General features: G+C 43.3%; 1 protein-coding gene across 4 annotated transcripts; it reads right to left on the minus strand.

The window, feature by feature from the left end:
• Nucleotides 1-205: 205 nt before the first annotated feature.
• On the minus strand, nt 206-21,307 carry HTATIP2 (HIV-1 Tat interactive protein 2). 4 transcript variants are annotated; one of them, XM_066364453.1, is made up of 6 exons: nt 21,186-21,307; nt 20,469-20,664; nt 18,034-18,141; nt 6,740-6,877; nt 3,981-4,042; nt 206-2,979 (listed from the first exon to the last, which is right to left on the minus strand). In XM_066364453.1, the coding sequence occupies exons 2-6, from the start codon at nt 20,661-20,663 to the stop codon at nt 2,754-2,756; spliced, it is 729 nt and encodes a 242-aa protein (XP_066220550.1). In that variant the 5' UTR covers nt 20,664; nt 21,186-21,307; the 3' UTR covers nt 206-2,753. The 4 variants fall into 4 exon arrangements, with proteins under 4 accessions (XP_066220550.1, XP_066220533.1, XP_066220542.1 ...); XM_066364436.1 differs by lacking the exon at nt 21,186-21,307 and adding an exon at nt 20,974-21,179; XM_066364445.1 differs by lacking the exon at nt 21,186-21,307 and adding an exon at nt 21,005-21,153.
• Between the last annotated feature and the right edge of the window lie 4,347 nt (nt 21,308-25,654).

Here is a 25,654-nt window from a genome sequence, read left to right on the forward strand (position 1 = left end):
CTAAAGATATACACAAAACCTCAAGCCCTGGCCAGATAGTTTGGTTGGTTAGAGCTTCGTCCTGAAGCTCAGAGGTTGCCAGTTCGATCCCCAGTCAGGGCACACATGGGAACAGATCGATGTTCCTATCTCTGTCTCTCTCTCTCCCTTCCTCTCTCTCTAAAATCAATAAAATTTAAAAAAAAATAACACAGATGCTCCCCTATTATTCCATCCACTATTAAGACCAGAATGTAATGTTGAACAAAACCCAACAGAAGGTTTGTGGGCAAGGAAATAATATTCACAGAATAACTTTAAAACGGGTTACTGGGTTTAGCTGCCGGTACTTCAGGCCTCACTTCCGGGAGCCCATGCTTGTTATCACCCAAAGACACAGGCTCGTCTTCAGAGTCCAGCCCCAAAGATACCCCACCTGACAGGAGGATGTGCCACCTCCTTCCTAAAGCCCACTGCCCTTTATCCTCCAGTGTCCACCCCTGAAGCTTGAAATGTACTTAGCATCCTGTAAGACCTATAAAAATGGACTGAATCAGTCAAATAACTTTGCTTCCCCTACACAAACGTTAAGATATTCACCACCATCCTTTGTCCCATTTGGAAATTAATTTGGAGATTATCATTGTTTACTCCCCTTGACTTTGACCCTTCTGCATCTTCCTTTTCCTTTTCTGTAGTTTTTACATTGCAGCACTTTGAGATACACTTTTCCCTGCTCTTTTGTGGTTAATCATTATAGGGATCCCAAACCAATGGAGAAACCCAAATATTTCGATTCATTCATCCACAGCATGTACCGACCCAGCAAAAATAAACGGAAACTTCCTGCAATTACACTGATACTGGATGTCCTTGCAGACTAGTAAAATACAAGTTATGGGATCAGGCTGACTTGGGTGAGAATGCTGGCTCTGCCATTTCCCAGCTTCAGGGCTTTCTCTTTGTTTGGCCTCTTGGGCAAGGCACTTATCTACAGTGAGCCTCAGTTTCCTCCCTTTAGGATATGAGGATGATAAGGTGACCACAGAACCTGGTCCTTTCCTGTTTCTAACAGGACCTGGAGCCAAAGTTTAAACCTTGGATACATCACTTACGAGTAATACTTGTGAAATACTGCTCACAAGTAACACTTGTGAGCCCTTAACTGCTACTTCTTAAAGCCCTGCCCAGAATCCTGGACAAGAAGAGAAAGACAGATTTGAGCCTTGTCTCCCATTTTTCTGTCAGTCAACTTGCAAATATAAAACTCCTTTCTTTTCTCAAAAGCCATCGTTTGCTTCTATGCGCAGTGGGCAGTGAACCCATATTCAGTAACAACAGTATCACCTATAAGGATGATAAAGATTGTTGGGAGGGTTGTAAAACAGACAGCATGTGTAAAGGATGGCCCTTAGCAAATACTTGATAAATATTAGTTGCTATTATGTCATCTCATTGGCTAAAATACTGCATATAACCACTAATATTTGGGCATTTTCTAACATTCTAAGCGGCACCCAGTACTCGTCCATTTATTTTTATTCCTCTATTTAATTCTCCCATGAACTATATAAGTGCAGTTATATAATGACATTATATATTCTAATTTTTCCATTGATTTCAGAGAGAGAGAGAGAGGAAAGGGGAGAGGGAGGAGGAGAGAAAGAGAAAAGGAGGGGAAGAAAGAAGGAGAGAGAAGCATCAACTCATTGTTTAATTGTTTCATTAAGTTGCGTACTCATTGATTGCTTCTCCTACGTGCTCTGGCTGGGGGTCAAACCCATGACCTCTGGTGCTCAAGGTTGCTGCTTTATTCAGTGAGCCACCCGGCCAAGGCCTTATTAAAAATCCAAAAGAAATCAGTAAGGCACAATGTTCACTTACACAATTACATGCAGTCAGCACTGGGTACCTTGGAGACACGAATGTCAACAATTTGAGAACAGAACTCATCTGCACTATACGTAGGTCTGCACGCTGCTGTCACTGCAGATGGCATTTCAAAGCAGCCTCCCCACCAGTGGCAGCAGAGTCACCAGGGGAAGCTTCAACAAAATAACAGATTCCTGTGCCCGTACACCAAAATTTCAGATTCGGAAGGTTAGAGGCAGGACACACAAAGCTCTAGATTTGAGATGCTCCCTCAGCGGTGTACAGTTGATCCCTGAACAACACACCGCTTAGGGATGCCAACCCAGTGAAGGTGAAAATCCGCATATGGCTTTTGACCCCCCGCCAAACTTAACTATACTCTGCCCCTCACAGCCTCGGGTTTTACACCCATGGATTCAACCAACTGTGGACTGAAAACAGTATCTTTGATCTGAGGTTGGGAATCTGCAGATGCAGAGAGCCAACTGTAGTAATAGCCTACTGTTGACCAGAAGTCTTCCCAGCAACATAAACAGTAGGTTAATACATATTTTCTATGTTATATGTATTATATACTATATTCTGACAATAAAGTAAGCTAGAGAAAAGAAAATGTTAACAAGAAAAACATACGAAATGGAAATTACACTAATAGTATGTATTGAAAAATCCAAGTGTAAATGCAACTGTGCAGTTCAAACCCATGTTGTTCAAGGGTCAACTGGATACATACGCACAGCCAGGCTCTGAACTGCTGATGCAGAGCCCCATCGTCTATGAACTGCGCCTCATCTGCTGGACATAATGAAACCATAGTTGAAGCATGCTTTTTTTAGACCCTTAAAATTTGTGATGAGGTGATGGCTGCTGAGTTTTTACAAAAAAGCATTTTTCAGGTATGATCATGGTTTGAGAGGGCCGTCGGCTTTCGCCAGGTGGTACATGGCCTTGTTATCCAGCACTTCCTTCTTCTTGTCACTCGGTCTCACCGCGTTGCTCAGCATTGCTCTAACCACAGCCACCACTGGTATAGAATGCCCACTGGCCCACGATTCTGGTAAGGAGCCAAAGAATTTCATAACCAACCATTCACCTGGGCGAGATTCTTGCCTATCACATAACAGAAATCTAAAGAGAAAAATAAAAAATAAAAGAGCAGAAGAGATAGTGAGTTGCATTTAGACCATGGCGGGGGTGATGGACTAAGCTGTGTCTACCCCAAAATTCAGGTTGAAGCCCCACCCCCCAGTGTGATTTATATAAAGATAGGTCCTTAGGACGGTACTTAAGGTTACTCGAGGTCATAAGGGTGGGACCCTAATCTGATAGGACTGTTGTCCTTACAGAAGAGGAAGAGATATAAGAGATTTCCTCTCCCACCCCCCACCCACCCCACACACACAGAGGAAAGACCATGTGCAGACATGGAGAGGGGACCTCACCAGACACTAATCCTGATGGCACTTTGCTCTTGGACTTCTAATCTCCAGAATTGTGAGAAAATAAATTTCTGTTGTCTAAGCCACCCTATCTGTGGTGTTATTCTGTTATGCAGCCTGAACACAATAATACAGTAGGTAAAAGGTTTTATTTGGTGCATAAACAGGATTTTAAACCTTTGAGCAGTTTTTTTTCATGCTCACTGACCCCCGGGAGTGAGGTTTTTTTCAAAAAATGAAATTAGTTCCAGTTACAGTTTTATTAACTTAAAATCTTGTTTGTTTGATAACCAATTTATGGAAACAAGAAGAATATATAGTTGCCTTTTTTTTAATGTTGCCTTATACATTTTTAAAATAAATTGATCGAAAAAATTAAAATAAAAAATAAATCGATCATACTCTGGATGGTCAGGAGGCACAAGGACGTACATGAATGTTCATACTACTCAAAGGGTTAAAAAAGGCGGCAGCAAAGCTACCTGGGAAATTCCACACTATTCTAAACCTGGCACCACCAAAACTCTTCACCCCTTCCTTCAAAGCCAAATGGTGGGTTCTGTGGAGAATAATCCATCTCCAGCCATATTGTTTCATATCTTAGACATCTTAGTTGTCAGCCTCTTCAAATAGAAAACTACCTTCTAGGGAATACCCAACAGTGGTCTCTTAGGCAGCAAGAATACTCACCCAGGCCTAAATATGGAGTAACGGTCAAACTTTAATTCTTCCACCCTATCTTCTACTTCTCCCTGTTTAAAAAAAAAAAAAAAAACTCACAATGTTAGTATTTAATCAAGACCAACTTACTATAATGCTTAAGAGAGAATAATGGGGTTTTGAAGATGACCTGCTTCTGAAGGTCTCACTAGAACTGACTCTTGAACAACACTGCTTCAAACTGCATGGGTCTTCTTACATGTGGATTTTCTCAAAAGACACACACAGTTCAAACACACATTTTTCAAAGATCATTCCAAGGCTTCAAGGAAATCCACATATGTGGTTACACGTGGATTTCTGATTGCATGGGAAGGTCAGTATCCCGAAGCCCCACATTGGTCAAGGGTCCATTGTACTTGTAAATATCCTTACCAAGATTTTTAGATTCCAAAGAGTCTGGGAAGTTAAGGAAGAGATCATTTAATCCTGACGTGCAGTAGTGTTAAAAAAGATGTACTGAATGAGTGAGCGCCTGCAAAGTCACCTAGCCTCTCATCTGATGGATGTTAAAACAGATCCAGAAAGAATAACTGACATGGACACGTGAGGAGCTTAACCATAAAAGAATAACCTCCCATCAGTCCAGAATTAATGTTGCAGGCTGGCAGACATTAACCTTTTTTTGGTTTCCGGGTAATTCCATTGACAGACCCGTAGACTTTCTGTGTTATTCATTTCCTAATAAACCCCACCAAATGTTAAAAGATAGTGAGATGACATCCAGACAACGTTTTAAATTAAATTTGTTAAACAAACCATGAATTTTCATGCCAGGCATCTCTATGAGCAGAAACGCCAGAGGAGCACAGGTCACAGGTGAATTAAACAGCAAGCTCTCCTCCTCTTAACCTGTCACAGCCTATAATCTTAGGTAGCTTTAAAATTTGTTTTAATGTTCTTTAATATATTCAGAGTTGTGCCACCTTCACCTACAATCTTAGAATATTTCATCACCCCTAAGAGAAACCCAGTCCCAGGTAGCACTCACTCCCACCCCTTCCCTTTGAGCCCTATCCAACCACCAACCTTTCTGTCTCTAGAGATTTGCCTATTCTGGCCATCTTGTATAAACGGAATCATGCACGTTGTGGCCTTTTGTGACTGGCCACATAATGTTTTCAAAGTTCACCCCTGTTGTAGCTTTTTCATCATTCCTTGTTATAGCTGAATAATACACAATGTTCACAAAAATTAGGGGGTCAGGGACCGTGCAGATACTCCAATACTTTCAGCCTTTTGTACAGTGCATTTTCACCACTGAAATAAAAGTTGGTTTTGCATCTCATTTGCATAAAGTATAGTATATTGTTTATCCATCCATCCATCAGCTGATGGATATTTGGGTTGTTTCTGCTCTGGCTCTTACGAATAATACTTCTATGAACTTTCAGATATAAGTTTTATGTGGATAGCTTTCTTGATTAGCTTTTTGCAAAGATGTGTTTTGTCTGTAGCAGCAGCGTGCATAAGAGTTAACACAGCAGGCTGATGCTGCTACCTTGGGAAAGCTTGCTCGCGAGCTTGGCCTCTGACTTGGGAACTTGAATTTTGGGAGTGTTCCCATCATCACCTAACTGATATGGGTAGTTCACGGTGCCTAAACTATTTGTACAAACAGTGTGGTTCATGCAGGAGGGCACTTGTTTCCCTTCTGAAAGTCTCTGATTTTTTCTAAGCTGAGGGTGCCTTTGTGACTGACCCCCATAAAATCCCTGGACTCCTGAGCTCAGGCAGATTCGTCTGGTAGACAGTACTCACTGCTGGAGAAAGTAAACACGTGCCGCCCCAAGGGGAGAGAACTCGGAAACTTGGACCTGGCTTCCCCCGGACTTCACTCCATGTACTTCCTCCCTTCCGGACTTTGCTGTCTGGATGTCCTTTCATTGTAATAAGTCATAGCTGTATGACTATACTCAGAGAGTCCTGTAAAACTTTCTAGAAACTTACCAAACTTAAGGATTCTCCAAAACAGGCATATCCTAGATTCCCTGACAAGAACCGTACACAGTAATAAAATACCATCTACTCTGGAAAAGTTTGAGAATCACTGCCTTAATGTTTCCTCTAATGTTAAGGTTCCATACTGATATTCAAGGCCAGAGCTGCCATATCTCATTTCACAATTACTAAATAACAAATGGGGGTGGGAGGATAACAGCGAAAATTATCTTCCTGGCCCTGGCCAGTTGGCTCAGCAGTAGAGTGTCCGCCTGGCATGTGGAAGTCCTGGGTTCGATTTCCGGTCAGGGCACATGAGAAGCAACCATCTGCTTCTCCATCCCTCCCCCTACTCTTTTTCTTCTTCTCCTGAAGTCATGGCTCAAATGGTCAAGCAAGTTGGCCTGGGTGCTTAGGATAGCTCCATGGCCTGTCTCAGGTGCTAAAATAGCTCGGTTGCTGAGCAATGGAGCAGCAGCCTCAGATGGGCAGAGCATCACCTGGTAGGGGGCTTTGCTGGATGGATCCCCATCAGGGCGCATGTGGGAGTCTGTCTCTCTGCCTCACTGCCCTTCACTTAATTAAAAGAGAGAGAGAAAAGAAATGTATCTTACAAATCGCTCCAGTTGACTAGGTATATCCCTGCAGAAAACAGTTCCTGTAGCTATAAAAATGTGTAACATAATACATTTAGTACATATTTGTATTATTTAGCATTCTATATTATTTGGTACTGCCAGTTATCCAGGGATCTCCAAAATTCATAGAAGAGAGACACTTGCACAAACCTTCACTTGCAGATATAAAAAGCTGCTTGACTTGTCGGCTCCTTTGGAGGACACCAAGTTGAAATGCTTGCACCCTCCGGCTTTTGCCAGCTCTGCAGATTTTAGGACATAATCTCGATCAACACGAACAAATCCGTCCTGAGGGAGGGAAAAGAAGATGACTTATTTCCAAAAAGCTGTGAATTCACCTTAAAGATGACCACTCAGCCTGCGTGGAAGGCTGGGGAGCCTACTGGAGGATGGTATCTGAATAAGATGCTTCCAAGCAATACAAGAGTGTCAGGCTTAGGCCCTGGGAAGGGCTCCAAGGATGGGCTTCAAGATAAATGACCAGCTTTAGCAGCAAGGCCAGACTGCAGTGAAAAACCAGAGACAGTGGGTGAACCGTTTCTTTTTTTTTCCTAGTTAAAAAAAAATTAAATAAAAACAAAAAAACAAATGAACAAACAAAATGACACTGAAACACAGACATCAAACAAATCAGCAAGGAGCAAAAGGAACAATAAGATCAGGCTGCAAAACTGCTGTTAGTCACACGTTTCTTTGTTTTTTCACTAATTTCACAACGTTCCAGCTCTCTCTGTTTTCTCTATTCAGTCTCAACTCTAACATGGTAGAGTCTCAAAGCAGGGCTGAGAACACTACCCACACACTATGATAACAGTCTATTTAATTTCCAATTTTTGTGTATGTTTTATAACATACTTTACATATTAGTAAAAAGGACATCCTCAACTTTTTTACTGACATGCCTGACCAGGCGGTGGCACAGTGGATAGAGAGTCGGACTGGGATGTGGAGGACCCAGGTTCGAGACCCCAAGGTCGCCAGCGTGAGCGTGAGCTCATCTGGTTTGAGCAAGGCTCACCAGCTTGAGCCCAAGGTCGCTGGCTCGAGCAACGGGTCACTTGGTCTGCTGTAGCCCCTCGGTCAAGGCACATATGAGAAATCAATCAATGAACAACTAAGAAACCGCAACAAAGAATTGATGTTTCTCATCTCTCTCCCTTCCTGTCTGTCTGTCCCTATCTGTCCCTCTCTCTGACTCTCTCTGTCTCTCCCACAGGAAAAAAAAATTTACTGACAGGTGTATAATCAAGAATGTTTGGAGACTCTAATCTAGACTCAGTCTGGTGAGGGCAGTGGTTTGGTCTTTTTTCTTAATTCACATCTCAGCCTAGGTACATACCCAGCACATGGTAGGTGCTCTAAAAATACTTGAATGAATACATACAAGTTCAATGAAAGTAGATAAAAGGCAAATCCAATTTAAAAAGAACTAGGAGAGAATAAAAGGAGGAGGGGAGAGGATGGTACAAACAACAGAAGTATAGATTAACTTCCAGGTCATCGCTGAAGGAGACGTGCCTGTCCCCAGACACAGGAACTCCACGCAGCAATGCTTCTCAGCAACACCAAAATCCTGGCATCCTCAGACTCAAAACAGCTGGAGAGAGGCCTAGAGTCTACTGAAGCTGACTTCATAAGTACCCACAATTATGCAAATGAGGTTTTATATAATGAGGATTCTAAATAGGAAGGTTGATTACTGCCCCAATAATTTTTTTTATTATTATTAAATTTAATGCAGTGACATTGATAAATCAGGGTACATATGTTGAGAGAAAACATCTCCAGATTATTTTGACATTTGATTGTGCTATATACCCCTCCCCCAAAGTCAAATTGTCTTCTGTCACTTTCTATCTGGTTTTCTTTGTGCCCCTCCCCTCCCCCACCCCCTCTCTCCTTCCTCGCCCCATCCCCCCTCCCCCCACCCCCCATCCCCGTTGCCATCACATTCTTTTTTTTTTTTTTTTTTTTTTTTGTATTTTTCTGAAGCTGGAAAACGGGGAGAGACAGCCAGACAGACTCCCGCATGCGCCCGACCGGGATCCACCCGGCACGCCCACCAGGGGCGATGCTCTGCCCACCAGGGGGTGATGCTCTGCCCCTCCGGGGGGTCGCTCTGCCTCGACCAGAGCCACTCTAGCGCCTGGGGCAGAGGCCAAGGAGCCATCCCCAGCGCCCGGGCCATCTTTGCTCCAATGGAGCCTTGGCTGCGGGAGGGGAAGAGAGAGACAGAGAGGAAGGAGCGGGTGGGGGGTGGAGAAGCAAATGGGCGCTTCTCCTATGTGCCCTGGCTGGGAATCGAACCCGGGTCCCCCGCACGCCAGGCCGACGCTCTACCACTGAGCCAACCGGCCAGGGCGCCATCACATTCTTGTTTATGTCTCTGAGTCTCATTTTTATGTCCCATCTATGTATGAATTTATATAGTTCTTAGTTTTTTCTGATTTACTTATTTCACTCTGTAAAATGTTATCAAGGTCCATCCATGTTATTGTAAATGATCCGATGTCATCATTTCTTATGGCTGAGTAGTATTCCATAGTATATATGTACCAAAGCTTTTTAATCCACTTGTCCTCTGACGGACACTTGGGGCTGTTTCCAGATATTTGCTATTGTGAACAATGCTGCCACAAACATGGGGGTGCATTTCTCCTTTTGGAGCCATTCTATGGTGTTCTTGGGGTATATTCCTAAAAGTGGGATAGCTGGGTCAAAAGGCAGTTCGATTTTCAGTTTTTTGAGGAATCTCCATACTGTTTTCACAGTGGCTGCACCAGTCTGCATTCCCACCAGCAGTGCAGGAGGGTTCCCTTTTCTCCACATCCTCGCCAGCACTTATTCTGTGTTGTTTTGTTGATGAGCGCCATTCTGGCTGGTGTGAGGTGCTATCTCATTGTGGTTTTAATTTGCATTTCTCTAATGATTAGTGATGTTGAGCATTTTTTCATATGCCTATTGGCCATCTGTATGTCCTCTTTGGAGAATTATCTATTCATTTCTTTTACCCATTTTTTTATTGGATTGTTTGACTTCCTGGTGTTGAGATTTACAAGTTCTTTATAAATTTTGGTTATTAACCCCTTATCAGACATATTGTCAAATATGTTCTCCCATTGTGTAGTTTGTCTTTTTATTCTGTTCTTATTGTCTTTAGCTGTGCAAAAGCTTTTTAGTTTGATATAGTCCCATTTGTTTATCCTGTCTTTTATTTCACTTGCCCGTGGAGATAAATCAGCAAATACAATATATTGCTCCAAGAGATGTCAGAGAGCTTACTGCCTATGTTTTCTTCTAAGATGCTTATGGTTTCACGGCCTACATTTAAGTCTTTTATCCATTTTGAGTTTATTTTTGTGAGTGGTGTAAGCTGGTGATCTAGTTTCATTTTTTTGCAGGTAGCTGTCCAATTTTCCCAACACCATTTGTTAAAGAGGCTGTCTTTACTCCATTGTATTTCCTTACCTCCTTTGTCAAATATCAGTTGTCCATAGAGCTGTGGGTTTATTTCTGGATTCTCTGTTCTGTTCCATTGATCTATATGCCTGTTCTTATGCCAGCACCAGGCTGTTTTGAGTACAATGGCCTTGTAGTATAACTTGATATCAGGAAGTGTGATACCTCCCACTTTATTCTTCTTTTTTAAGATTGCTGAGGCTATTCGTGTTCTTTTTTGGTTCCATATAAATTTTGGTAATATGTGATCTATATCTTTGAAGTATGTCATTGGTATTTTAATTGGTATTGCATTGAATTTATAGATTGTTTTGGGTAATATAGACATTTTAATGATGTTTATTCTTCCTAACCATGAGCATGGTATATGCTTCCACTTGTTTGTGTCTTCCCTGATTTCTTTTATCAATGCTTTGTAATTTTCCGAGTACAAGTCTTTAGTCTCCTTGGTTAAGTTTACTCCTAGGTACTTTATTTTTTTTGGTTGTAATAGTGAAGGGGATTGTTTCCTTAATTTCTCTTTCTGACTGTTCATTTTTGGCGTATAAAAATGCCTCTGATTTCTGAGTATTGATTTTATATCCTGCCACTTTGCTGAATTCATTTATCAGGTCCATCAGTTTTTTTGACTGAGACTTTAGGGTTTTCTATATACAATATCATATCATCTGCAAATAATGATAGTTTTACTTTTTCTTTTCCAACTTTTATTTCTTCTTCTTGTCTGATTGCTGTGGCTAGGACTTCCGGGACTATGTTGAATAAGAGTGGTGAAAGGGGGCACCCCTGCCTTGTTCCTGATCTTAAGGGGATTGCTTTTAATTAAAAAATTTCTCTCTGGTAGTTACTGATTCTAAATGTTTTATTTTGTATGGTGGTGAGTACCCTTCGTAGAGTATCAGAAACATCCCTGAGGAAATATCAAATCCAGTCTCCTCATTATGGAGAGGTGACAACAAGGTCCAGCGGTCCGGTGAACTGCCTGATAATAAGGGAGAGCGCTGAGCGAGTGCCCACAGTGGACTCTCTGAGCAGTCTCTCTGCTCTACACGTGTTCCTTCTCACCTCATACTATCTCCAGCTAACGGAAGTCACTAATTTGTACTTGTGGGAGGCAGAACAGTGGCCCTTCCATGATGTTCCAGTCCTAATCCCACACCTGTGGATGGGTTAGGTTACATGGCAAAGATACAGATGGCTGCCAGAATAGAGAGAGGGTTTAGGGGCGGGGCATTGTGACATCTTAGGACAAGCAGTGCTGGCCACCAGCCATGAACACTGAGTACATCCAGTACATGGCTGGAGGCAAAAGATAAACAACCGTTAGAAATGTAGCAATATTTTCTATGTACCCAGCATCGCATCCAGGAAGCCTTACCCTAGAGATTTAGCCAAGAATGAGGTCAGCTAATCGCACCTCTTCCGCCCTTGTAAACGCTGCTTGCTTGCTCAGCCTAGATAGCCACCCTATAAAAAGGAGCCATTTTAGAAGCTCGGGACTGCAGTGTTCCCTTGCGTGGGTTGCCTGCAGTCCCTGCGCAGGTTTGCAACAAAACTTATAAAATTCACTTTGGGTTTGCTGTGGTCTGTCTCCTGGGATGTAACAGGGATGAGTGAAAAAGTTGAGGGATTAAGATGTACAAGTTGTCAGATACAAAAATAGTCCCAGAGATATAAAGTACAGCATAGGAAATATAGCCAGTAATATTGTAATAGCTATGTATGGTTCAAATGGGTACTAGACTTCCCAGGGTGATCACTGCGTAAGTTATGGAAATATCTAATCACTATGTTCTACACCTCATGCTAATACAATACTGTGTCAACTGTAACTGAAAAAGAAACTTAAAGAATAAAAAGGGAAATTAAGATTATAGGTGGAATTGAGGTTACTAATCAATCAGCTGGCCTAAAAATCAGATTATTCTGTATTCTCCAACTGGTCCCAATGTAATAATAAGAGTCCTTAAAAGAAGAAAAGGGAAACAGAAGAGGTGAGTGTTATGCAATGGGAAATGCACTAGTGCCCCCTACTGGCCTTAAAGATGGAGGGAGGGGACCATGAACCGAGGAGTGTGGGCGGCCCGGGGAAGTAGGAAAGGGGAAAGAAGCGGATTCTCCCCCCAGTACCTCGCAACACCTTTATTTAACTCAGCAAAGTCCCTGTCAGACTTCCAATTTACAGAACTGTTAAGCTAATACATTTATGTGGTTTTAAGCCACTAAATTTGAGACAATTTGTTACTGCAGCCATAGAAAACTAACACAGAATTCAATTTTAAAACAAGAGCCCCAAACATTTTACACTTGATATTGAAAGAGATCATAAAAGAAAAGTAAACAGGCCCTGGCCGGTTGGCTCAGCGGTAGAGCGTCGGCCTGGCGTGCGGGGGACCCGGGTTCGATTCCCGGCCAGGGCACATAGGAGAAGCGCCCGTTTGCTTCTCCACCCCCACCCCCTCCTTCCTCTCTGTCTCTCTCTTCCCCTCCCGCAGCCAAGGCTCCATTGGAGCAAGGATGGCCCTGGCGCTGGGGATGGCTCCTTGGCCTCTGCCCCAGGCGCTAGAGTGGCTCTGGTCGCAGCAGAGCGACGCCCCAGAGGGGCAGAGCATCGCCCCCTGGTGGGCAGAGCATCGCCCCTGGTGGGCGTGCCGGGTGGATCCCGGTTGGGCGCATGCAGGAGTCTGTCTGGCTGTCTCTCCCCGTTTCCAGCTTCAGAAAAATACAAAAAAAAAAAAAAAAAAATTAAAAATGAAAAGTAAACATATAGTAAGTATAGAGCTTGATGAATTTTCATAAACTGAACATTACTCTGCAACCAGTTCTTAAAGCAAGAAATAGAACATTAATGCCCTGGCCAGGTATCTGTATCTCAGTGGTTAGAGCATTGTCCCAATATGCCAAGGTTGTGGGTTTAACCCTCACATACCAATATCATACCATAATCATACTAGTCAGGGCACATACCATAATCAACCAATGAATACATAAAATAAGTGGAACAACAGGTCGATGCGCCTCTCTCTCTCTCTCTCTCTCTCTCTCTCTCTGAAATAGAACATTACTATTAACCCAAAAGCTTCTCTTATCTTTTCTTATTACTCACAGTACAGCAATAACCACGACCTGCAGGGCAGTGATATTTTTCTGCCTTACTTTAGGAAATATAACCTTAACTTTTAACGAATGAATCAGCACCGGCTCCTTTTGTGTTGTTTACATTGACATTCTACCGTAACTGACTTGCCAACCTGTCCTACACCCTGATTCAAACTTGTGTTGTTGTTTCTTTAAAGCAGTGTGAAGCAAACCACATTTAATTCTCAGCACATCCTGAGAGAGGGATGTGATTCTCCTCAGAGCCATTCTCTGAAATGAGATTTTACATGTGCTGAAAGTGTGCCAAGAAAAACAATTCAAACCTACATAGAAAAATTCTAAAACACTCATTTTCTCTTCCATGTCTGTTTCTTCCCCCCCCATTCCAATTCACCCCAACTCTGATTTTAATAATAGGTTCGTTATTCGTAATAAAATGACACAGTTGACTAGTGAAATACATTCTTTTTCATTGTTGCTGAGGTTTTAGCACTATTTTTTGGAAGATGCAGTATAGTTGTCTCTGTTAAAATGCTTTTCTTTCATCAGCTTCTTTAAAAATAAGGGAAAGACCCAGCCAATCACAAGTCTGTAAACCGACGCTGTCTCTCTCACTTAATCCAGGGCCAGTAAAGGGATCATTTGATTAAACTGGGGCCCTAATTTATTTGGCTTTAGTTCTGGATCAAGCTCTCCTTAATAGAGTGCTGTCGGCTCCAATTGTTTGATGAAAATTAAAGTGACATACATACCATGGGACTTTCTCAATCTGATTAGTCAGCTAAGGCACATCAATACCACCCCAGCCATCAGACTCCAGCGTCCTCCTTTCACCCGCCCGGCCTACAACTGACAACCGCTCCTTGAAGGAGGAGCACCCAGGCTGCTGCGGAGACCCCCACGCTTAACCCATCATCCCCGCTCAATGGGCCCAGCTGACAAGGTGCCCATACCTTTCTCCATCGCTGTTCTCCGGACAAAGCTAAATATTGTTTTATTAGCAATCAATGGCTGTTAATCCAAACCGATTTCACAAATCCTCTGAGCCCTCAAGCTGATTATAAATACGCATTTTTCCAAGCCCACAAATTTTGAATTTCACTTCCCCTGCCCTGATGCCTGCCCTTTTAGCCGGTGAATGAAACTCAAAAGCAAAGGGGTCAACGGCTTTCAAGGACTTAGCACACGTAAACGTGGGCCCTGCTGACTGACTCAGAGACATCAGCACGCATCAATTTTCTGTGGCGTGAGGAAGATTCCATTTATAGAAAGAAAGGAGCTATCTTTAAAATCTTATTAGTAATACCTTTTCTTATTCTCAAACAGTTCAAATTAAAAAAAAAAAACAATAGAAAAACAAACTGAAACAAGCTATTCCATACCCCAGAAACAATTTCCAGAAAAACTGTACTTAGTTTCCCTAACTGTATGGCCAGAGAAGAGATATCTCTGTGATTTCACAGTTGGCGTACCCTACTCTAAGCTAGGAATCAGTTGCTTCTAGAAAAAGGAATTTATTAAATACGTTCTCACTATAAATTTCCTTTCTCAGTACCCACTTGAAAGAATAAACACAATATAATAGGACTCAGCAGAGAGATCTTCATAGGTTCCACAAACATCTAGGGAGACAAATTCTCCAATTACTCTTTATCCAAGTCTTATTAAAATCCAAAAGCTACTAAGTATTTCTTTTCATCTTCTTTACTAATGCCTGAATACTGAGCGCACTCTGGCTTAAGACCAACTCATCCAACAAGGTATTTCAGCAGTGACTGAAATATGACAAGCAAGCATGCCAAAATGACTCAAGGTCAGGGGGATCTTTTTCTTAGAAGGGAAGATCCATCATTTTGTAAAGGGTCCCACTTAGTCACATTTCTGCTTCCGATTCTTTCTCCTTTATTCCAACCCTCTACATTAGACTAGAAAACAGAGATGCTGACGAAGAACAAAGGCCATCATCTGACACCCCGTGGTGGGCATCTCTGGAGGGCATCTCTGTGTTTGATGTACTGTGGAGGAACCAAGACCTCGATTAGAGAAAGGGCTCTGGATAGAAAAATGAAATCAAACAGGTCCTGAGGATTCATGAGTTTTCACAGAATTTTTCCACTTGGAATATTCTTTTCTCTGTGTTATAAAAGTCAAAGAATTCTGCCAGGCCAAAGGGGCTTCAGGGGTCACCCCCTCTTGGTACAGACAAGGAGGCAGCAGCCCACCAGGGCTAACCACATACCCAAGTTCCCACCGCGACCTGGTATCCAAACCGAGCCTATAATCTGAGTCCCTCAAACCATCAAGGACCTTGTCACTTCACAAGTCCCCTCCTAGACATCAAATAAAACTGTAGAAATTACAACAGGGGTTGGCAACCTTTTCCTGTAAGGGACGGGATAGTAAATATTTTCAGATTTGCAGGCTTCTGTTGCAATTACCCAGTTCTGATGTCATGGTGCAAAAGCAGCCATAGATAGTAAAGTAATAAGACTGGCTATATTCTGATAAAACTTTATGGGTACTGAAATTATAATTTCTTACATTTTCCCATGTCCTGGCATTTTTAAAAATTGTTTAAAAGTCTAAAAACCTTCTTAGCTCACGGGCTATACAAAAACAGGGGGTTGTATTTGGACCACAAGTCTCTAGTTCACATGCCCCTGTATTAGAAGAGTATTCATTAGAATCAGAAACCATCAGGCTGTAACGATAGCTAATGAATGTTGCATCGGCTACATCAATCACATTAACGGCATCATTCATTCAATAGAATCCAAGAATCTGGACTACTGGAATCTCTATAGGCCTAGTAGGTGTAGAGACAAATGAAGAGGTGAAACCACATCATACCACTACAAACCACCTAACCAAATCCTTTTCTTAATACCGGTGCTGGGAAAACACTATTTTCAACGGCATCTGGGAGTTTTTGCTCTTCACTCCAGGCCAATAGATATCTGGTTTTCAAAGGGTATTTCAACTTTCACTAGCACACAAGTTACTCACTAAGCAAGATGAAGCCCTCTGGGACCTGATCCCAAGAAAACCAGCAGGTGAGGAGGACTAACACATCCCAGCTTCTTGTGAATTCTCGCCTCTTTTAAATTGCCTAAAGTTGGCCTGACCTGTATGTCACCCTGGAAACGCTGAGGTTGCTGGTTCAAACCCTGGGCTTGCCTGGTCAAGGCACATATGGGAGTTGATGCTTCCTGCTCCTCCCCCCTTCTCTCTCTCTCTCTCCCTCTCTATAACAAATAAATAAAATCTAAAAAAAACAAAACAACAACAAAAGTTGTCACAAACTCCAAACTGCATATTGCATACAATCTAAATTAGCTTCAAACAAACAAACAAACAAGGCTGGAGGAAATGTCAGCTTTCTTTCCATCACTACTGTCTTATCTTAAACCATTTAAACCCTGACTCATTTATAAGACTATATTTGGCTTATTAGTCTTGTTTCTGCTTGCTCATTAATTATGTTTATCTTTTCTTTGCAAACTGATTTTGGAGAACAAAAGGTATTAAGTACCCTGAGAGGAGGATAACCAAAGCCATCTAAAAAATATTCTAAATAAGAAATACACCCAGTGCTTCTGATTAAAGTTGCATTACACAATTTGGATGCAACAAAGCAATCTGTATTTTCCCTAAAGCAAGGCTAGGAGATTGCCTTATGTCATGGAAATCAACTGCTCTATGCCTAACGCAGTGTTTTTTGTTTCTTGGGTTTTTTTTTGCTGAGTCACCATCAAAATCAGATAGGCACTTGAGACAGAACAAAACTTTTTCAATGCTTTTAGAGGGCACACTGCTTGTGATTGTCCCTGGGACAAAAAGGCTGTACTAGCCACTGAGCAGGAACATGATATAGAAGAAATAATGGCCCAAATCCTGGGACACTACTCAGTATAGAGCTCAGAACCCAGCTGTATTCCCAAAGTGAACATGGTAGAACTGCAGAAGGTTTGGAAACAGATCTCTACCGAAAACAAAAAAATAGAATTTTTCTTTGGATCACCAGGAGGCCCACAGAATTACAACTGAGCCTAACTCCCTGGCTGTATATACCAATTGTTCTTAAATGTGTGTTCTCCTAATGACTCTGATGCATGGGACTGTTTATAACCTATGGTAAGCCACTATGGCAGCACTGTGCTGCTGCATATTAAATAGGCATGTTTAGCTCCAGCAAGTAAATTCTGCTAGAGGGACAAAGTACAAAGTATAAGTATGCATTAACACTTGCCCAAGACCTATGTAGTAGTAAACTATGACTTCTCGATAAGGGCTGAAGCAATTTACAGCACCATTAAAAAGGAAAGAAAATGTTTGCTGGAACAGTTCTGCGTCAGTGAAACCTGAATCACCAGTGGGACTGACTCACTGCTGGGGGCTGAGTCATCATGGAGGCTCCTTGAATCGTGCCTCTGTTCCGGTGTTCTAGCCCAGAAGTGTAAAGCCTGACACAAAACTAGGCCGAAAGCAAATCACTCAAGTAAGAGAGAATGCTTTAAGTTTAATACATTTATGAAGAAAAAAAGAATTAAAAAGCTTACTGCTAACAGAATGAGCCAGTGACTTTTACTCTGATGCAATAGTTTGGAAACAGATACTATAGTCCCTTAGGGGCTGTAGTAACAACAATATTTACAAAGGTTTGTAAATATATATGACTGTTCCAAGCACATCTTAAAGGAAGGAAAGAGGAACTTATCAATGTTATTCAAAGAACAGCTAAGGCTAGAGCAGAGTACATGAAATTTTAAATGATAAGAGCTTATTTACATTTAAGCACTGCAAATGGGAAGAATAAGAGTGAACAAGAAAGGAATCTTCGACATTATTGGCCAGTGAAAAGGGATAAGGGTGTAGTTCTTCCTTACCGCCCCAGCTTTTCTTCTGGTGGTACCCAGGCAGCAGAAGCCAACATCGTGACCTTGAAAGGCAGACGCGTAGTCATCCAATTTTTCAAAGTCCACCACTTCTTGATTCTAGATGACAAGACACAGCTGCATATAACTTCATGCTATTAAAAAATAAATAGCCCTGGCCAGTTGGCTCAGTGGATAGAGCATTAGCCCGGAATGTGGACATCCTGGGTTTGATCCTCGGTCAGGGCGCACATGAGAAGTGACCGTCTGCTTTTGTTCCCATCTCTCTCCCCCTTTCTCTCTCTTCCCCTCCTGCAGCCAGTGGCTCAATTGGTTTGAGCATCAGCCCCAGGTGCTGAGGATAGCTCGTTGGTCTGGGTGCCAGCCTCAGGTGCTAAAAATAGCTCAGTTGATTCCAGCATCAGCCCCAGATAGGGGGTACTGGGGGGATCCCAGTTGGGGCACATGTGAGAGTCTGTCTCACTATCCCCCCTCCTCTCACTTAAAAAAAATATCCCTCTACATTTAAAGAATAAATTACAGAATATTCCTGAAGAGTCTGCCCACCTAACGTCAAATTTTGCAAGCTAATTTTCTCCTACCAAAACCCAATTAATCTGAATTCAAAATCAATAATGCACTAATACAGCTCCAGTACACATAATTGGACTAGGGATGATCCAGATCTGTAAAGACAGGTTCAATTACAATTTTCTCTCTGGAAAAATAAAAGATCTGTCTGCATATCACCAGCAGGGAAACCAATGAGGTATATGTGGGTCAGGGAATGGTGTTTGGAATCTTAAATGTCTATGTTAGAGTCTTAGGCTTGCTACTTCCTGAACATGTAATTTTGGCCAAGTAATTTTATTTTGTGCCTCAGTTTTTCAGCACTCAAATGTAAATGATAATCTTTCCTTCAGTCCAATCCATGAAACACCTGCATTAAAATCAGCCAGTGGAGCCATGGACAGTTGGCTCAGTGGTAGAGTGTTGGCCTAGCATGTGGAAGTCCCAGGTTCAATTTCTGGTCAGGGCACACAGGAGAAGTGCCCATCTGCTTCTCTACCCTTTCCCGTCTCCTTCTTCTTTATCTCTCTCTTCTCCTCCCACAGCCAAGGCTCCATTGGAGTAAAGTTGGCCCAGGCTATGAGGACCGCTCTGTGGCCTCTGCCTCAGGTGCTAAAATGGCTCCAGCCACAACGGAGTACCATCTGCCAGGTGGACCCTGTTTAGGTGCATGCAGGAGTCTGTCTGACTGCCTCCCACTTCTAACTTCGGAAAAAATACACTCACACACACAAATCAGCCAGTGGGTGCTTGATGAAGGGCATATTCTTGGGTCTCACACCAATACTTCTGAGTCAGACACTGCATTTGTGATAAGCACCCTTGGGAAGTCTCATGCTCACTGAAATTGAAGATCCTCCACCTAACTTGGTAAGTTTGTTGTGAAACTTAAAGAACTATTTTCCTGGCACAGTGCTGAAGAAAGATGTTTGCATAAAGTGCCTGACCAAAAGATGTACCACCAAAACAAGACTATCAAAGCCACAGACCTCCATTTCCGTTTCTAACTACTAGAAATACCTGACACATCCCATGAAGCCGGAGTAGAAAGACTACATGTTATTGCCTAAGTTTGAGCAAAGATGTCCATTTTAAACAAAAGTCCTGATGGACCAAAGATGTGCAAAATGACCAGAACATGGACCTGCAGGAGTCAGGAGCATTTATTTGTAAGACCGTTTGTTATCTGGAATGTGTGTCTGTGAAACCCGTGGAACCAAGTTCTATAATTACGGGGTCTCAAGATTCCACTGTAATTTACTGAAGTTCACAACTCCGTTTAAACATGGGAGGACTCTTCACAAAGCTCGGACTTCAACTATTTATGGAGTTTGTACCAGACTGAATTTTAGTGTATTGTTTGGTTAACCGTGAAAGTGTAAGTGACAGTAAGGGGGAGGAATATTCACCTTACGGACACAAGGCTGCGGCCCTGGGAAGTCAGGCAGGGCAAATTCTTCTGAGTACCCCCACTTTCACTGCTATAGACCAGTCTTGCTCTGCATTTTCTGGGTCACTGATAACATTAGTGTGGAGTGGACAGAGAAACAAGACTAGCAAAATGGACTGTTTCTAGAACCCAGCTTGAATGACGCTAGAAACAAAGCTGTTCTCTGTCTCCCCAGCTCCCATTACAACCCAGGCCCAGCCTCACAGGTGCCTGGACTGAGAGGACTTTGCCAGGGGCCACACAGTGAGGGCAGGCCCCCCTGAGCCTACAATCCAGAACTCCAGCTTCCAGGACTCACACAGACCAGTCTTGGCCACCTTCTCATCACCCCAGCAGCCCCTACCGCTGGCGTGCAATATTCAACCTTTAGGCACAAAATATGTCCACCCACCTTGAGTACATTTTGAATCTCAGCCCAAATACCCACCACATTTTTATAAGCTTCCTCATCAAAGGTCAGCTTCCTCCGGCCAATGATTGTGACTTTGGAGAACAGGCTCTGTTTCAATATTTCTTTTAAGAGCACTCTGCCGGTTTCCCCGCTGGCGCCCAGAATAAAGACGGATTTATTCTGCATCCTGAAGTCTTCTCGAAGCTTGGGCAGCGCCTCTGTCTCAGCCATGCTACGGAAATAACATCAACAAGTGCGGCTCTTACGATGTTTAAGGGATGGCCTGGCTTATCACGGGGAACAAGGAATGTTTATTCGCTCTGAAAGAAAATATTATTATTCTCTGCAGTCTGGGCCCAGAGGAACGTGCTGAGTCACCTGCAGGGCTGGTGCCAACTCAGCCACACACAGGAAAGGGCCACAAACTGCTAATACCAAGAAGCCTCGTTTCCCCTTTGTAACCTGACTGCTATCCCTCCTTCCTCCGCCCAAAAGGTGCGGGCGGGGGCGGGCAGCTCTGTCCCCTAAGCGTAGGGGTTACCTGGAGCCCCAGCCCGGCCCCGCGTCCTCACTCCGTAGCAGGAGCAGGGCGGCCACCAGCACCGCCACAGCCGCTGCCCCTGCGCTCAGTGCAGTGGCCGGGTGCATCCGGACATCCCTCCGTCCCTCGTGTGCTTAGCCCCCTGGTCCCAGGACTCCGGTGCCCCTCCCAAGTCCACCATGGGGGTCGGAGGCGGCTCCGCCCACGCCTACCAGACTTCTTCCTGGTGACTTTGCAACGCGACTGCCTCGCCCCGCCCCTAGGGGCGGGGACCTGGTAAGGACACGCAGGTCCAACTGGAGCCGGGAGTCCGGAGCCAAGTACTGGTCACGTGGGCGCGAGAGCATGTGCGCTGCACAGGGCAAGGTCTGGCGCTCCGAGACTTCCACGACCCTCTCCGCGGCGTTCTTGTTTTTCTTCACCGCCTGGGCTGAGTTCATCCATATTCAAGGTCTCAGCCAATGGGCTTGACCATCGCTGGTCCCTTTCTTAAATCGTAATTTCAGTTGAGTATTGGGCGTTTTCACCTCAAATTCATCATGTGTCAAAAACTTAACCCTTCCCATCTAACCATCCCAAAGAGGAATAATACAAACCTTCTTTCTTGCTTCTCTCGGATGTCACTGTCCCTATCATTCGCACACCCCTCCCCCCTCCCACCTTGGCGTCTTGGTGATCCGGGGCACACAAATCATCAACACAGGAAGACCTTCCCCTGGGAGGGAAGGCACCACATCTGTCTCATTGCTGTAACCCCAGCTCTCCTGACAGTGTTAAGCACTTAGTAGGTGTTTGAGAAAATTTTTTGCAGGGATGGATTTCTCAGAGATCTAGATGGAGAGTAGAAGTCAACTTGTCAAACATTCTTATTTTACAAATAATGCTCAAGGATGAGGTGTGAATTAAGTTTCAGGCATGCTCTTCGATGGAGACACCATAGCAAAGGGTAAAAAATAGGGGGAAACATGGCAAGTAGCTGATGGGCAAAGGTACCCTGCCCGTATGTTCTTGCAGGTATACCACCTGCATACCTTTGTGGAGCTCATCTTTCTCATATCATGCCACCTCAAAAGACAGTTCCCTTCTGAGGGGAATTCTGTTGAGATGATGTGTCTTCTTTACAACGTGAAGGAAGGCACATAAAGGACCCGAGGGCCCCACGCAGAAGACAGTGAAGGAGAACCAGATTTGGCAGAGGTTTATTCAAGACAGGGACAGATGTGCAGGGAAGCCGCACATGCCATGAGCCCCGAAAGTCAAGGAGGGGTGTAGGGATGGTGTCCTAGAGCTGCCATAACAAATTAGCACAGCTGAGTGGCTAACAAGAATAGAAACTCTCTCACAGTCCTAGAGGCCAAAAGTCTGACATCTCGGTGGTGGCAGGGCCATGCCCCCTCTGGAGGCTTTAGGAGTATTCTTTCTTGCTTCTTCCAGTGCCTGGTAGCTCCAGGCATTCTGTGGCTACAGAACTCCAACCCCTGCCTGCCTTCGAATGGCTTCTCCTCTGTGTGTCTGTGTCTTTTCTTCTATCTTTTATAGGGATACTTGTCCTTATTGGATTTAGGGCCCACCCATGTAGTCCGGCATGATCTCATCTGGAGATCCTTAGCTTAATTACATCAGTAAAGATCCTTTTTCACACAGGTTACATTCACAAGTCCTCGGGATTACTATATATACATATAATTTTGGGAGCCACTATTCAACCCACTACAGATGGCAAACAGGACAAATGTTAGTCAGATTCTAAACAGAAGGGTTTCTTGAAGAGCTATACATTTAGTGGATGAAGCTGGAGCTAGAAACAGTGTGCAATGAGGGCATAAAGATAGAAGAAGGCTTTTGGTTGAAGCTCTTGCCAGGGGGGCCTATAGGATGAAGGCATGGGCCGAAGCAAGAAAGAGAAGGAGGCAATGCGTATGGAAGACCTTATAAAATAACATTTATGGTTGATTGTTGCAGTTCTCTGCAACAATATGGAAAGAGCATAACTCAAAATAATGAAACCCAGGTAAAAACCCCAGATGATACATTGACTAGGTGTGTGCATTTGGTCAAGTCATTAGTCTAAATCTCCTCATCTATAAATTGAGAGTAATGGCAAAACCAGCATATTTCACAAATGTATGGTAAAGTTCAAACTAGATACCACATGCAAAGGCAGTATAGGCTGGTAGTTAAGTATATAGGCCATGGCATCAGTCCATGTGGTTTAAAATCCTGGTTCTGTTGCCAGCTAGCGAAGTGACTTTTGGCAATTCCTTGAGACTTTCAGTTCCTTGGTTTTCTATCTGTAAAGTATGCATGGTAATAATTACCTACATCATGGAGTTTTTGTTGGACAGTTAAATGAGAGGATCCAAATTAAAGCACTCAGTATCTAGCATGTAGTAAGCATGGAATAAATATGACCTTATTATGGAAAAGAACTTTGTAAATATGGAAGTACTATGTCAGTGACTGGCAATTCTGGCTACCCATGGGCATTTCTTGAAGCTTTAGGAAAATGAAGATTCCTGGGCCATGCCTTAGACCTACTGAATCAGGATCAGTAGTTTTTAAAGGTCTTTGGGTGATTCTGCTGCACAAAGGAGAAATTCACCATGGCAGGACATGGTATTAGGATTCATTTCCTAATAATATCAATAAGGAGAATAAACAGAGTCTTCACATTAGGGAGACCATATAGTTACCTTAAGCAACCTGAGCTTCACTTCTCCTTTCTTAAGAAGCATTTATATAACACTTAATATATGCCAAGTTCTAATCACTTTATATGCATTAACTCATTTAATACCTGCAACATTCTTATGAAGCAGGCATTATTGTTATTAAAGATTAAGAAACAGCCTGACCTGGTGGTGGCGCAGTGGATAGAGCGTCGGACTGGGATGCAGAAGGACCCAGGTTCGAGACCCCGAGGTCGCCAGCTTGAATGCGGGCTCATCTGGTTTGAGCGAGGCTCACCAGTTTGGACCCAACATCGATGGCTCCAGCAAGGGGTTGCTTGGTCTGCTGAAGGCCCGCGGTCAAGGCACATGTGAGAAAGCAATCAATGAACAACTAAGGTGTTGCAATGCTCAATGAAAAACTAATGATTGATGCTTCTCATCTCTCTCCGTTCCTGTCTGTCTGTCCCTGTCTATCCCTCTCTCTGACTCACTCTCTGTCTCTGTAAAAAATAAAAAATTTAAAAAATTAAAAAAAAAATTAGAAAAAAAAAAAGAAAAGAAAAAAAAAAGATTAAGAAACAGGCACAGAGAGGTTAAGCAGCTCACCAAAAGTCACCCAGTTAAAAAGAGGAAAAGCCAGCATTGGCACTGCAGTCTTTACCCTGGCCAGTTAGCTTAGTGGATAGAGCATCGACCCGGCACGTGGACGTCCTGGGTTCAGGCCCGGGTTTGGTGCCATCTGCTTCTCTTCCCCTTCTTCTCCTTCTCTCTCTTTCTCTCTCTTCCCCTTAAGCAGCCAGCGGCTCAATTGGTTCGGGGATCAGCCCCGGGCACTGAGGATAGCTCCGTTGATTCGAGCATTGGCCCCAGATGGGGGTTGTTGGGTAGATCCTGGTTGGGGTGCATGCTCACTATCTCCCCTCCTCTCACTTAAAAAGAGAGAGAAAAGAAAAGGAACTGCAGTCTTCTGACTCAAACAACTCCACCGGACAGATTCTCTCAAAGCTGCAGTGTCTCCAAGCATGTAACCTCTCTAAACCTCAGTTTCCTTACCTGGGAAATGAGGGTTATAACATTATTGACTTCATAGGAAACTTGTAAAAATTAAGCGAGGTGCTGCATGTAAAGTAAGCACTTAGCAATATATTTAGTACCTACTGAGCACTAAATGAAAGTCAGCCATTCCTATTAATAATTTTAATAGTATAGTTAATTGTTCGGTTTCATGGAAATATAATGCAGGTTCCAGCTTAAGTCTAACTAAGAATCAGAAACATCTGAGCCTGTTTATCCAGTTGCTGGGATAGGACACCTGATTCAAGGCAGTGTGGGATCTGCCACTTGCATTTACCTCCCGAGCCTCTGTTCCCTTCCAGGGGCCCTATGAAAGAATCCCGTGGCACACAGGGAGGCTTGGGAAGGTACCGGGCCCTTTCCCTGGTGAACAAGCAGAAGGCTCGGGGAGACCTTGAAGAACAAGTGGCAATGCTTCTAGGATGCTTTTAAGTAAAGGAAAGTGAGTGCTTATGCTTTCTTTTCCCCAAAAGAACTTGTAGCTTTAATTTCTCAAGGAATTCAGAGCCTTGGCCCAAGAGAGAGAAAGGGAGGAAGAGAGAAAGAGAGAGAGAGAGATCAACAAGAGCAGTATTGCCAGATAACACTCTTGACACTTACTTCCCCAAAACACGTAAGTGCATTTTCTAAGTTGCGTGAGTCTCTAGGAACAGGAGTGGAAGGAAATTCAAACTGATAAGGTTAATTACAGCCTAGTGGGACTAGGAAACCCCAGTGGACATAACAATTTACAATTTCTGACACAAGCATTGATTAGAGTAACATAGAGCAAGGGAAATCAAAAGTTTTATCTGTAAGGTGTTGTGTGTGTGTGTGTGTGTGTGTGTGTGTGTGTGTGTGTGTGTGTTAGGAAAGTAAATCCGGATTGAGTTTCCTGTAAGCCTTGGCACTCTTGATTACTTTCCACCACAGAGCACAAGAGGGCGCCAGAGAAG

The sequence above is a fragment of the Saccopteryx leptura genome, chromosome 1 (genome assembly GCF_036850995.1).
Source record: "Saccopteryx leptura isolate mSacLep1 chromosome 1, mSacLep1_pri_phased_curated, whole genome shotgun sequence".
In the NCBI taxonomy this organism is placed as follows: domain Eukaryota; kingdom Metazoa; phylum Chordata; class Mammalia; order Chiroptera; family Emballonuridae; genus Saccopteryx; species Saccopteryx leptura.

What these genes read in the sequence shown, in the direction of transcription:
- HTATIP2 (XM_066364436.1), bottom strand. Translation starts at nt 21,080, where the DNA reads ATGCACCCGGCCACTGCACTGAGCGCAGGGGCAGCGGCTGTGGCGGTG. An exon ending in GGGCCGGGCTGGGGCTCCAG is followed by an intron (nt 20,665 to 20,973) that starts GTAACCCCTACG and finishes TTATTTCCGTAG; the next exon opens with CATGGCTGAGACAGAGGCGC. An exon ending in AGGAAGCTTATAAAAATGTG is followed by an intron (nt 18,142 to 20,468) that starts GTGGGTATTTGG and finishes CTTGTCATCTAG; the next exon opens with AATCAAGAAGTGGTGGACTT.